This window comes from Gobius niger (assembly GCF_951799975.1).
Source record: "Gobius niger genome assembly, chromosome: 13".
In the NCBI taxonomy this organism is placed as follows: Eukaryota; Metazoa; Chordata; class Actinopteri; order Gobiiformes; family Gobiidae; genus Gobius; species Gobius niger.
Window position 1 is genome coordinate 17,315,174 of NC_136864.1, and position 14,701 is coordinate 17,329,874.

A 14,701-nucleotide genomic window follows, 5' to 3' on the forward strand; every position below is an offset into this window, starting at 1 on the left:
ATTGAGTAAAACTGGCAAAGCTCAAATTTTCTTTCTGCTCATGTCAACAAAATCAAAATTCTGTTTTTTTTTCAGTTTTATTTTCTCTGAATAAACTACTAAAAGAATAAAAGAGAGCAGTAGAAACTGCACTGCTGAAGTGTAGTACACACTGGATAGCAGAACCAACATGACATTTTAACACAGGGAGAGAAAACCAATTGTGTTTCATCTTAATACTTCATGACTATATTGACCTTAATGTTACTGTGTTAAACATGTCCGTAACTCAATCAGCCTATGTGGAAATGTAGTATAAAAGTATTTTGAAGATATACTTAGAGACCTCTGGTCTGCAGCAACTCCTACAACAATCTGTATGCTTGTAAAAACAAACCCCTGGTAAAACTCACCTGCAATACTCTTCACAGCACACTACCTGTGCATGCTGCAAAACAATGGGTGCACAGCTGTCTGCCAGTATTTAGATCTACTTCCCCACCTTTAGTTTCAAAGCATGGGTTATGGGCACACTGACACAAAGCAAACAGACATTTTCAGAGGTACAGGTTCACTTGACTCACCCGATAGACACACTTTGGTGACTGAAGGCTGACTGGCAGCTGGAGACCTCCTACAGGAATAATACAAAACACCAAATAAGTTTGTAAATCAGTAGTTTTGCTCAAAGCCTATACTGTAGCTACAGCCGCAGCACATACGCTGGGCACAGGGTTCGCCTCATGTCATGAGGTCACAATAATTTGCTGAATGTTTCTCCCTGCTCTTCTTGCTCTGTCACTGAACTGTCCTGTCTCATAAAGCCAAAGGGCTCCCCAATGTATTTATTTTTTTAAAGGTTGTCTCAGACTTGCCCTAGATAAGAATAGCATTTACACTTGTTTAGAGAGGGGCTGTTATGTATCAGTATGTTTATTGTGAGCACAATCCTAAAAACAGGCTACAGTCACAAAATAAACTCCCATTAAGCTGTTAAAGTTAAATGGTCATTTATATCTAGGACACACAATGCTAGTGAGAGCTTGATACAAAACTAGCATAAATACTTTTGCGCCCCCATGTGTTCAAACTATTTACTGTTCCATTTGTCACATATTTATAAACTATTTAAGAAATTGTCACTACTCACTTGTTGGAGACACCCTGCACATTTGTCAGGGTGGTGAAGTTGTTTCTCACTGTTCTGAGACTTGCAAGAACCTAGAGAGAAGCAACACATTGATGATTGTATCATACAAATGTTGTAAACACAACACTGTTTTAATCAAATATATAAACACAATGTTTTTCCAGTGTTTATTTGGTATGTTAACATGGTCCATCAAAACGATTTATGGATTTATATTTGTAAAATCAAGCCAATTCAGACCTCTCAAAGTAAATCTCTGCTTTCGGGGTTTATATGATGATAGAATAAGGGATTCATTGTAATGTCTTCATTCAGCCACTCGAGGGCGCTCTATGTAAAGGTACTTTGGGTAAACCTGCTGTACTCTCTTACCTGGGCAAAGGGAGTTACAATCAGGTCTTCAGTGTGCCTAAAAAAGAGTTAGTGTTACTCCAATGAACATGTAAAACATTAAAATAAATATTGGACATGCAGCATTTCACACTGACTTGTTCGCTCTCTTACCATATACTATTGTTATGAACACATACCACTTTACACATTGTTTAACATGTTCATCCTGAAACAACATTGAGTTTACTGGTGCTTATTTGGCAACACTTCATAATTCTTTGGTTTCCAGTTTAGGCTACTTTTCCTCCTAAAATAATAGGCCTCTAGAGAAGAAAAGCTCTGTACAAATTGAGGCCATTGATCACTGACCATAGATATAATACTGAAGCACAAAATACAACAGGTCAAAGCGGCTATTGGCACTGAACTTGTTACAAGCCTTTGCCCACACTGCAATGTACCTGGATTTGGCTTGTGAGCTGCAGCTATTATAAAGCCATGAGTATTGACTTACAGTTCTCCCACAATAGAAGAGTTTCGAGACAGGGATTTAGGTGAGAGCTCATAGTCGCTGTCGGAGCGGTACAGGAAGGACTCGCGACGTTGGCCATGACACGCAGAGTTTGGGTGCAGCACCAGACTGGACCCTGGAGAGGCCTGAGGGTCTGAGGGACTGCAGCACAGCGACGGTCCATTCTCACCTTCAAAACTGCAAGAAACCAAAGATTTTCAATCTTTAAATCACTCATTCATTCATTACACTGAGTGGTTTCAGACACAACAACTAAGTCCCTGTTTGCACAACATGATCATAAATCCTTTCTCTAGTCCCTCAAATGATTACTCGCCCGCCCAACGCTGGCCCAAAAACCAATCGAGGGCTTCGCAAATAAGTGCAGTGAGCAGGTCAGAAAGAGGAGGGGCAGCTTTTTGTCAAATGCTGCTCTGTTTAGTTTCTAAAGGATTAAAGCTCCAGTCGTCAGTTACAAAACAACTGCACACTTTAAACACACTGTATGTCAAATAAAATAACAACTGGCATTTCAATATAAAAGGAAATACTTTGAGGCCACTTTCTTTTGAGATATTCTCATCTTTCATACTTTTCCCCCAAAGAGTAACCAAGCTACATGTGCATTTTCACATTGGGGAACAGAGTAAGAGATTGGGAAGTGGCCGAAGTAGATTGTCTTTTGTTCCGTGTCTGTTTTTGAGAGATGAGCAAGTGGCTGCTCTAAAGTGCTTTTTTTTTGCCATGCAATAGAATTTTGATGTGACTTGCTGCTGTCTTCACTCATACTGAAGGAAATGAACAGGTTCATCCCTCGCATTACTCAATCCAACAACATAACTTTCATCTTGAATGGCGACAGTGGCGCAGATGGTAGAGCGCCTCGTCTCATGATCGGGGGTTCGAATCCCACTCGAATCCCACTTCCTGAAAGTGCACACTGTCGTTGTGTCCTTGGGCAAGACCCTTCACCCACATTGCCCTCAGTGTCTACGTACATTGGTGTATGAATGAGAGTATGAATGGGTGAGTGGATCCTTGCTGTAAAGCGCTTCGAGTGCCTAATGTAGGTGGAAAAGCGCTGTATAAGTTGAGACCATTTACCATTTGAATTCAGCATCAGGTCTTACAATGTGTAGAATATATGAAGTAAGTTAGGCCAAGCATCTGCACAAAAGGTATTTGTTGTGGTGGAAATTAGTTATTGCACTGCACATGGGAAAGTCACCATGGACAAAAGTACTTGGTTTCAATACTCCTCTTTGTTGTAAGTCAGTGGCATTGACAGTGAATGTGCACAAAGCCTACAATTCAGGGCTATGTATTATAAAGGTATACAATGGGACAAAACTTCCAGTCAACTTTCTGTCATTTACTTCGGAGCCTCTGTAGATGTCTAGGAAATGTAGTGGCGTAAAAGTCCTGCACAAAAAGATTTCTCAAGTAAAGTACAGCTCATCAAACACTACACTTAAGTAGAGTCTACTTCCTTACGGACCACCTCTAAGCATGGAATAAATCTGAACAAGATTGCCAAATGAAACAACACACTGCTCCAGAGGTACAGTATGAAAGGCTGTAATCTGCCGCATACAGTGGCTGGAGGCGGAGAACGAGAGTGCAGCAGATGATCAGCTCAGATGGTGTGGAGTTTAGAGGCGAAAGGTCAAAGTGCCAGCCCGCCGTGGCTACAACAGATGCTATAAGCCAAATGAAAACCCCCGCCGTCCATTGAAAAGCGTCATAGTAAACACCATTCAGATTAAGTATGTGCGGCATTTCTGTATTATTTTCCAGTACTGATTCATGACTGAAGCAAGATTAACCAGGCACCAGTCCAACTCCGGCGGTAAGGCGCAGATTAACCATAATTACATACATGCAGAATCATAAGCGTCATCTGTATTCCTTTTTGCGTCACTGAAAGCAAGACTTGAAAAAAAATGCTTTAAAACAGCAACATAATCACTTAATCTGAAACAGCAGACAGTTTAAGGACCATTAGTGACGCAATTTTAACCGAAATAAGTGCAGAAACAGTCATCGCACACGTTTATACGATTAAGTTGACAGACAGTAATTTGGAAAACAAAGAAGTTTGCAAAAATGACAAAAGTAGTCACCTGGGAGCGGAGATGAGAACACTGGTCACCTCTTCGCTGAAGTCAAAATGTCCAACTTTGCATCTGGGAGACTTTCGCAACATCCTACACTTCTCTGCCAGCGCGAGGCCAATGAGTCCGACTGCTCTTTCAAACAGGAAATCGATATATACAGGAATAGAAGGGAAAAGAATCTGTCCAAGAGGCACGTGCGGGAATCGTCCAAGCAGATGACGTGAGATGGCTCTGGTCAGGATCCACATGGACTGGACTATTTATCTGAAGCCTGTCCCGCTCTGCTCTGTATTAAACCGCTGCAGATTAGTGAGTCTATCATCCCCCTCCCGTCGCCCGCTGATCACCACCTATCTGCATAAACACAAACTCATATTTGACAAGATCACATAAATATGTTGTATTTGTCTGAGGAAAGCTGAGGAAACAAAGGGAAGACAGCAAATAAACCAAGCTCTGTCAGATATGATAGAAAGTCATTTTTATACATATAGTATGGGAAGTTCATGGATGTAAGGGAATAGGTAAGCAAGTAATTTAATGAGTAAATAAATAAAGGGAGTGGATATGGGGGAAATTCACCTTTTTTCTCTCATTAATCTATCTACATCTTTTATTTAATTGTTCACATTAAGTTAATAAGTAAGGCTTTCGCATTAGCGTTCATGAGAAAAACATTTCAAAGTAAACCTCGGCTTAAACAACAAATTAATGCTTTTTACCCCAGAACAATGTTTTTTAAAGTTTCCATTTTATTCCACTGTTTTTCCATACTGAGATATGTTCTTCACTGAGCTTAGACGAGTTGACGCTTAACTGTCTGGTCTTTACACGTGCGCTCAGTCACACAAAAAGACTGAAGATGTTGCATTGTTGCAAGCATTTAGCCTCTCCTCCTCTCCTCTATGGGGCCAACCAGGGGTAACATCACGCAGTTATATCATCAGAATTCTTTAGGAGTGAAGCTACACATCGAAGTGCTCCTATGGTGTTGTTACGCCTTACAATAAAGTACCCCTTTTTATCCGTATCCGGATCGTGTAACTACTCACAAAACCGTATTTAAATAGGGGAAACGTGGAAAGCTTGGTCGCTTCAAACTTCACCCCAGTTTGGCCCCATAGAGGAGAGGAGGAGAGGCTAAATGCTAACAACATCTTTGATCTTTGTGCATGACTCAGCGCACGCACAAAGACCAGACGGGTACGCATCAACTCGTCTAAGCTCAGGTAAAGAACATATTTCAGTATGGGAAAACGGTGGCCTGTTAACAGTGCATTTTCTACAGTTCAACTTTACCCCAATCTTAAAGTTAAGAGGTTAAAATGCACCAGAGATGAAATCATGATTCTCTAAAAATATACATATAATAACAATAATAAAGGTTTGCAATATATTATTCTAAATCCTTAAAGGGACTAGATGCAAGTTGGTCATATTAATACTCATTACTGCCACCTCAGGTCTTACGCGTAACTGCAGGTTCTATAAGCTTGTGCATGACGGCACTTCGGATCCGAACTTTTTGACAGTGCTGGATTTTAGAGGCAGTTGTGGTGAACAGGTCTGGGCTCATTCTACACCTCAAGACATTTTTGGAACATGTAGCGGGAGGAAAATACTTAATTTTAACATTTTTAAACTCCGTATAGTCCCTTTAAATATGCAAATAATAATATTTCACTATAATGATTTCTTGCTGACCTAGAGTGGCCGGTGCCACTTAAGTGCCGCTTAACGTCAAAGCATTCCTCGATTCAGACTGTGACCAGCTCTAAAGACGTGTTATGTCCTGGCCAATGGCGATACACAGATAGACAGACTATTCCCTTACTATTGGGAATTAAAGCCATATTGTGGAACGACCAACTGCAAAATCACAGCAGCAACTAAACTGTGATAAAACCCAGACGCCATGAATGCCCAGACTTTTTCAGAAGCAGGTTTGACTGTAAATGTATAATGTTTTACATAAAATAAAATAAAAATGTTTTGGATGATATGATATCGACTGATAAAGTAATAGGTTAGTTATATTGCTTCACAGAGGGTCAGAGAGGACAAAAAGTGCAGCAGTTGGGAGGCGCATTGCTGAGTTCTAACAATGCATTGATTAAATTGTTGGTTATAACTCAACGTGACAAACAGAAAGTGGAAGTGAGTGGAAGCGCTTAGAAACAGACCCACACTACAATGGGAACTATTTTAGACTCCAACAGAATGTGTTTCCGTGGAGAAGATATAAAAAGCACAAAGACAAACTCAGTGGCCTCAGAAAACTTCATCCCATTACGTTGCCCAGCCTGGCCAAATCCATAACTCTCTCTCAAGCAGAGAGGCTTTTTGGCGCAGCTCAAACTTTATCTGAATTGTGTTTCTGCAAGTAAATAAGCAAAACAAGTCACACTAGATTCAGGAGAAAGGAGAAATTCAAGGGTAAAAAAAATGTTTTAGAGCACACTAAGGCTATTTTTAACAAATAATGTGTATTTAGCTGCAGAGGAGAGTCAAGAACAAACTGACTCATTCTTTGTGTACTGTACAGACAGACCTATAATTGCATTTAAATAATGAACTTAGCAAATCCCACAGAAAGCCACAGCCCATTACACAATTTTAACAGTGAGGAAATAAATGCTCTGTTTTTCTTATTCGTGTTTTACAACTTGACGAGACAAAACACATCTTTTCAGAGGTCTTATCAGAGTTGAGGTTTAGATAATCTGTTTGTTCAGATAATCCGAACAAAATGACAGCATACGACAAAAATAGCAGCAGTAATTACTGTAAAATCCTTGTTTATATTAGTGAGAACACCGGCGCTGTTCATTCTTGAAAGCCAACGCATCAAAGTTAGTGCTGGTTATTCTCAGAAACAGCTAAATGGGCCACATGTGGTCCTTTGTTTGCACACCCCTGGTCTAGACTCACCTTTATCTTCCATCCTGATATATTCACACAAATCTACACTTTCTGACATACAGTGTATTTGCAACACCACACAAGAAAACCAATTTGTAACACCCTATCCTTTACAAATGTTTTTTTTTTTAGGGTATCAAAGGTATCAAAACATAATTCATAGATGACTGAGGTGAGAGAAGAAGAGAAGCAGAGCAAAGGAAGTGGAGGAGGATTGTAAATTGTAAAAGTTACCTGTCTGGGTCGGCCTGTGTGATGTCGATGCGGGGCAGGGAGGCGATGGGCAGGCTGGTCGGTCTGCTCCGGGCCACTGGATCCTCGTCGGGGGTCAGAGGCCGTGCCCGCTCCTTCTCCGCCTGTCGCCATGACAACGGAGGCAGCTGCAGGTTCCCGGAGAAACGCCTGTGGACCATGCACTGGTCCACCCCGAGGGTGCTGCCGCTGGGGATGGGCCCGAGAGACGACTCCTTGCCCTCCTGCAGGTGTGGGGCAAATATATGCACGTATATTTTAGTTTTATACTACTCAGTGCAGTGAATGAAGATAAAGCCCAGAGCAAACTGATTCTGACTGAGAATATGTCAATAAAAAAAATAAGAACTTAATCTATGTCAGTTCATGGAGTATATGAGGGGTCAGATACACAAATACAGGACTCCAGGAGGGACAAAATCAACCCTCAAACAAGTTACGGCCCTCATTTTTTAAAATTTTGCTGCAAATGAAAAAATATACCTTCATAAAGTCCATCTTAACCCCTACTTTAATGGCACATGTTCGGCAGAGTAACGCCTCATTTGAAAGCCAAGACCTACAAAACTGATCTAAGCTCTTTCCTAGTTGCGTTTCCATTTGTTGTTGCCATGTTGTCTTGTCTTGTTTTTTTGTTACCTTTTTTTGTTTGTGCTACCTTTTTGTTTGTGTTACCTTTTTTGTAGTTTTTTGTTACCTTTTTTTAGGTAACAAAAAAGGGTTTATGTAACTTTTGTGTCACGATTTGTCGCTTTTTCATTGCGTTTTCATCTTTGTTTACGTCTTGCATTTGTCATTATTTGACGCTTTTTACAAGAGGCTTTTAGATTTGAGTAATGCCTCGATAATAACTGGAGAAAATGTGCTCGGTTAAGGTAATGGCTAAGAGGCTAAATGTGTGGAGGCAGAGTGAAACCTCAGATAAACCAAATTTGACTTCATTTTGATGAAGTGAAACAGCACACCACCTGTCAGGGGCTCGTCATCTTGTCACATGTTATTTCATTCACCCGTGACCTGGACTAACATGGATTTCACCTCAAGCCTCTGCAAATCACTGCCTCACCATCAAACAGTCCCACCCGACAGAAAATAAAGGGTTTTGTTAAATGAGGGGCATAGACAAAATGTAAGAAAATGGTGATTATGAAAAATACATGAAATCCTCTAGTCATGCCATATTATAATGTAATTTATACGTTTTCTTTCAATAAACTCACATCATCACCAAGTCTTTGATGTGTTGGAGGATTATCAAGGGAAATTATGCAAATCAAAGTCTTAGAGATATCTAAACAAAGCTCTCCAGGACATTGGGTTCATTTATGTTTTAATCCACTTCATTACGCAAGTCAAGGCAAGAATTAAAAGCTTGATCAAGGTCCAGACACCCAAGCCACCAATTGACATTTTATGAAGCGGCTCTGAATATAAATCGTCTGCTTATGGTGTATGTTTGAGAGCGAAGGTTCTCGCAAAAGTACGGCAAGTGTCGTGCCTCAACGGGTTGGCTGTAAACAAGCCAAGCTCATTGTGCATACATCACTTGCCACTTTATGTTGGCCGTTTGCGAGAGTAAATGAAACACGGCAACATCTCCAATTCAATAAGGCATCGGCCCAGAGGCAGGAGGGATAGAGGGGGGGGGGGGGGTTGGGGTGGCGGCGAGGGATTCCTGGAATACCTCTTCAACAAAACAAGAAGTTATTTGTTTGTTGCTCAGAGTGGAGCGGGGTGGCCTGAGTGACCTCACAGTCCTCAGAGCCGGCAGGATCAAATCATTTGGATGATGGTCCGGATTTTAATAGGGCGGTGCAATTAATTGAAATTTAATCAAAATCGCAAACTCAACTTTGGTCAATCTCAATTATCTTTATGGGGCTTTTTAATTGTCACAACTAATTCTGTGGCACCTGGATTGGGGTTTGGGGTAGGAGCACTGGATTTTGTTTGTGTTATATGAATGGAAAGTAATGGAGTGGAAAGCAGTCTTTTGTTGTGTTTGCTTGTTTAAGTTTGTTTAAAAGGTCCTAGATTTCAAGATTATGTAAAAATGAATTTCAGTTCAATTAACAAGTTACAATAACGTTCAAAAGTTAATTCATTTCTGTAATTTAACTTAAAATGTGAAACTAATATATGACATAGACTCAAAGCAAAGTGACATATGTCAAGCCTTTGTTATAATTTTGATGATTATGGCTTACAGTTCATTTTCAAAATATTTCTAAGATTTTTTATTTGTTTTGGGTTTTTTTTTTACAAACTGAGCCATAATAACCACAATTATAACAAATAAAGGCTATACATATCTCACTTTGCATGTAATGAGTCGATCATGAAGTAGTTTCACAGCTTAAGTTGAATAACAAAACGAAATTCTAATTTTCCGACTTTCACAAGTATGAGAATCAAAATTGTAGTAAACAAGCTTATCTTTTTTTTTTCTCACCGGTTTCCCTTCCAGTCACAACGGTAAAATATTCAGTGATAGGAACAATGTGGGTCATGTGTCTATCGGGGACACAACAATGTTAGGAATATTCTTGAAAACACTTTAAGATGCTTGCAGAGCTACCACATTGCACTTTAGCACCACATTGTAGCTGCTACTACTGTTTATGCTGTTTTTGTTTGCAAGTGTTTTTATCATTATTTACTATTGAGACTTTGAGAGCCAAACAAGTTTCATTATGCTTGTATCACTGATGATGTAAGCAGCGAAAGGGTCCCAAACTTTTCGTCTCCGAGGGCCAAAATGAAAAAATGCCTGTGGATCTCGGGCCAAACACGGGGATGTCAAGTGCGAAACACATATAACTAAAAAAATAATAGTATTTTTGGTATACAATATAGCACAAAACACCAGTATCTACAGCACCTACAGTGACTTTACCTCATGCATTTGTTAACTTATATTAAATGCCACATTAGATCATTTTGAAAGTGTCAGTTTAGCATAAATTCTTTTATAAGTCCATTTTTAACACGTGCCTCTGTTGATGTCAACAACCTTTTGCAATGAAAGTTGGAAAACACCACAAAAGTGTTTCCTTAACTATGTGAAAGGAGTGAAACAGCGCCCCCAATTTGACGCTGGTGGCCACAACGTGTACTGCATCCATATTTACCATTGAGAATGAATGAGAGAGAGGTAGTAATAACAAGAAATGCCACAAAAGCAAGTCACTCTCTGGCGGGCCAATGGACTTGTTTTGGCCCGCCGGAACACTGTGGGCACCCCTGGTCTATAGATTACAATATAAGATTAGAAACGCGATCAGACAGTATCGTCACAAAAGATTTACAAAGTTTAGATGGAATGACTAAAACAACAACTAGTTTTATCAACAAATCCATTTTGCTTTTTAGCTGACAGGTGCTGATATCCAAGATTAAAAATATCCGTGCAGGTGACGTAAAACAAAGCACGGCTGGCACACACAAAAAGATAAATGGGGACAGAGAACATCAGAGTGTGACAGAGAGCAGGAGATTGTTTGGGGCCGGTGCCGGGACAGACAGAAGACTGTTGTCAGTAAACAGATTTGCTGACTCTTCTCCTGCTTCTTGGAAATGTAATTTGTTTGATTTATCGAGGCTGTCTTTAGACACATTCTCTGTCAAAGGAAGAGGGTGGAAATTAAATCTATAGCCAAACGCAACTCGCGGTGAATCGTGAATGGACCCTGCCCAAGAAAGTGTCCCTGTCACGTGTGAAAGCTGGTGCTGATTTATTGTTATCATCCTGTAACAGCTTCATTCACCGCTAAAGTATTTATCAATCCTGCATCGACTCCTCCGCTCACATCCGGGCGTGTAATCCAAGTTCCCATTGATTCACTGCGCTTGTTCCAAACCACTGTTTATTGGTTACGGTCACTTCCAGTGATTTGAACCGGAGCAGTACACAAAAACAGAAAACTTTTTTTTTTTTTTTAAACAGCGCTCTTAGCTCACTGCCGGATTTGTGATTAGCGCTGTGTAGCTGAGGACACGGAAGGACAGGAGATGAAAGGTACAACGCCAGTGTCGCAAACTGGCACAAGATGAAAGGGAAACGCTGGCTGCTGAACCTGAAAATGTCTCTGATCTGATCCAGAAAAAAAAAAAAAAAAACTCCCCAAACTATATTCTGAACGGGAGGAAATCGACGCCGAAACCTGAATTATTAACCTGGATGGCAAAGGAGAGAAATAGGATGTGCTTCAATTATTTAAAGGTGTGGGATTTAAAGCTGTAATTGGAAGATGTAAACTCTATTAAATTATCTCCATTTTTTCCAAACGCAAAGGAGGAACAGAAAAACAACAATAAAAGCTTCAACATACAGTACATAATGATCATTTAAAGCTGGTATTTTTTTTCAGCTAGAATGTTTTGAAGGACGATATGAGTCAACCAGGCCCTACGGGGGTAAACTGAGGACAAAAAAATACATGTTGGCATTTGGACTCTTCTTGGATCGCGTCGGAGTATATCATCTGGCCGGCGTTATGGCAGAGACATGAGACAGATGGAGCTCTCGGTCAGACCACAGCGTTTTAAAATCAGGTTTTCCCCCCATTCACTGGTAATGTGTTAACCTTTACCCCAAAGCATATTCACTGACAAGAGCATGAAAGACTGTGATAATATCAGAGCTGGTAAAACACAGGCTCTGGCTCGGTGCACAGTCAGAGGGCGCCCTGCATGTGCTCTGTACAGTCATCTGTTGATGAGTCAAGTACACAAGTAAAACACCCTTACTTCCTTTTCCCCAAAGATCAATCTGGCCATATTTTTACTGCTGCAACAGGCAGAACACAAAAACAGTAGAAGGGACACGTACTGTGAGAATTAACAGAATACAGTATGACGCAGTGAAAGATTGAATGAAAAATATTGAGTTTCTGTTTTATTATTTGGGATTGCAACAAATGAATGATATGATGATTTGTCTTATTTTTACCTAATTCTGATTGAAATGATTTTTGATTAGATATAATTATTTTTTGGTTCAAATTAAATAGACAAAGCTTTTGTTAAAGCAGTACAAAGTAACTTGTTTACCTTAATAAATCATTTTCGTAGTCCCTTTGGAGGTAATACAAGTGTTAATGGGATGATTGGGGGCTTCATCTCCCCCTGGTGTCTCTGGCCAGAAAACCACAATTGCAACTTTCCTGCCTCTGGGTCGGAGGCCCCAATACACACTAATGGAATCACGAAGAAGAAGCTAACAAGCTAAATAGCAAAGCTAACTGCGGGCTAGCGCCACTTTAGCAGTATTTGCAGGCAAGTTTGAGTGAAAAAAATGATCTCTATTGGATGTACAATATCCCTCTCTCCCTTTGTCTTTTCTGTCAGCGTAGTATTTACTCTCACAGACAATTAATGAGTAAAAAAAACGCAACATGCTACGACACCTGCAGTGGCACTTATGGCCTCTAGGGGCATGAGTTACTTAGTTTAATATGGTTAAAAACCCAAGCCTTATAATTAAACCCCATTTTGAATCATTTGGTTGATGTTAAAAACACACCTCGCCAGATTGGAGCCACTGGCTGATTCCCTTCCATTTACCAATAATAATTTTCCTACTCCAGACTGCCACAAGATAGGTTGGTAGACATGTAGATTAGTTTAGATTGTGAAATGTGAAATTCATGAAATGTGATCATACTGCAAATAGAATCGGCGTGATGTGCCTTTCCCTTGATGTGTCATTGGCAACTACTAATTGATCTGGTCACATTTTCATTCAGGCTTTCAGTAAAGGATTTAGAGTAAATCAGTCAAATAGAAAATATGACATTGACTTTGTGATGTTAATAATATAATGCACTTGACAGAATGCCAACCAGGCTACAGCAAGTGTGTGCACAGCGCAAACTTTGATGTAAACTTGTCAAATTGAAGTTAAAAGGAGATGGCAGGTACATGCATGTGATAATAAATGCATGGATGAACAAAATTTGAGCAAAGTCGATGTGCATACCTCTCCTGGTGTGACCCCGTGTGCGCTCCTGCTTTTCCTCATCTTTCGACAAAATCAATCCTCTTCGCTCTCGTCTGAAGCAGCACTCGGAAGATGGTGCTCCAGCTCAGTCTCAGCGCTCACGTCTGCGCCAGCGAACGCCGGGAAACACAGGGAGGGGGAGGACAAAGTACAGCAGACAGTTAGAAGTTAGTCTACCATTCACAAAGAACAACAGAAAACTGTAGCTGTATCACTTAAATTAGGTCACAATACACTTTTGTTCAAGGGCTCGCTACTTTGGGACTCAGGCAGTGATAGGCCATTTAGTCTCAAGGATGACACTACATGTGGAAGTTGATTTAGACATTAGAGCAGCACAGTTTTGGAAAAGACTGAAAAAAACCCACTGCTAAACTAACACAAGAACCACATGTATTTCAGAACATGCAACCCCAGTGTTTCTCAAACTATTTATACCAAGTGCCATGTAAGAAATTATTCTGCGTTCCAGGAACCACTAAATATAAACCAGGTCTATAAAAGGTCTAATCCAGGTCTAACGTGCAGTAAACCAGATCTGAAATACTGTACAGCTGAAGTAGGAATAAAGTGCTTCTAAGCAAGTGCCACCCCACAAGCCAAAACCATGAATAAATATCATCTAAATCAAACAAAGACTAAAACTGCAAAGGAGCCTGAGTATTACCTGAAGATGTACCACCACTATCCAAACAGTCATGTTCCCATTAATGAACTTATGCTTTTCCTTGGACTTTTTCTTTTTCTTTGTTATTGCCTAACTAATATTGTCTTTTATGTGTGTTTGTTCTTTTCTACCTGCCTTAGGACAATGGATGCTATTTAGCTTTTGTGCTAATTCCAGCATATTTATGTGGAAGCTGTCGGCCGACACATTGATTAATATGTACTGTCCTAATTCAAATAAATAAATACATGAAATGAAATGAAAATGAGTACCCATACCCCAGTTTGAGGAGTTAGCAGGTTTTATACAAAGGAAAACCTTTTACAGACACAATATTTTGCTTTTTGCAATGAATAGAGTACACCCTAAATAACATCAGTCTTTACAGTCTTCATATTGCAACTTTTCAAATCACTTCCAAGAACATAGAAAACCTGAATGTTTTGAGGTGGTTAGAAAGAACGGGGTGACAAGCACAGTAATGCAAACAGTAGCTTAACGACTGAACTCGAGATCCTTTTAAAAATAGCAACCACTGAGCCAGCCTGCAACTCTATACATACTTAAAGTTAAGTATAAATAAAACCACTTAGGGCAAAAAATAGTCCGTACAATAGAGTCTCCTACTGTGTCAGGATTCCCCTCGAAAAAGAATCTCTGTGGGACACTTTCCAGTGTGGGACACAGCACCAACATAAAACACGTTACTATTAAATATCAAATAGCAATATTACAGTATGTTGCATTTTGTTAGTTTTTTCCTAAATGA

General features: G+C 40.0%; 1 protein-coding gene across 1 annotated transcript in view; it reads right to left on the reverse strand.

The window, feature by feature from the left end:
• Positions 1–14,701, reverse strand: part of LOC306973137 (3',5'-cyclic-AMP phosphodiesterase 4B-like) — a 44,066-nt gene that overhangs the window by 22,600 nt on the left and 6,765 nt on the right. The window contains exons 2-7 of the mRNA XM_079569955.1: positions 13,245–13,369; positions 7,247–7,488; positions 1,977–2,171; positions 1,502–1,538; positions 1,130–1,200; positions 564–613 (exon numbers count right to left, since the gene is read on the reverse strand). Coding sequence (XP_079426081.1) covers positions 564–613; positions 1,130–1,200; positions 1,502–1,538; positions 1,977–2,171; positions 7,247–7,488; positions 13,245–13,286 — 637 coding nt within the window. The 5' untranslated portion in view covers positions 13,287–13,369. The remainder of the gene's footprint in view (positions 1–563; positions 614–1,129; positions 1,201–1,501; positions 1,539–1,976; positions 2,172–7,246; positions 7,489–13,244; positions 13,370–14,701) is intronic.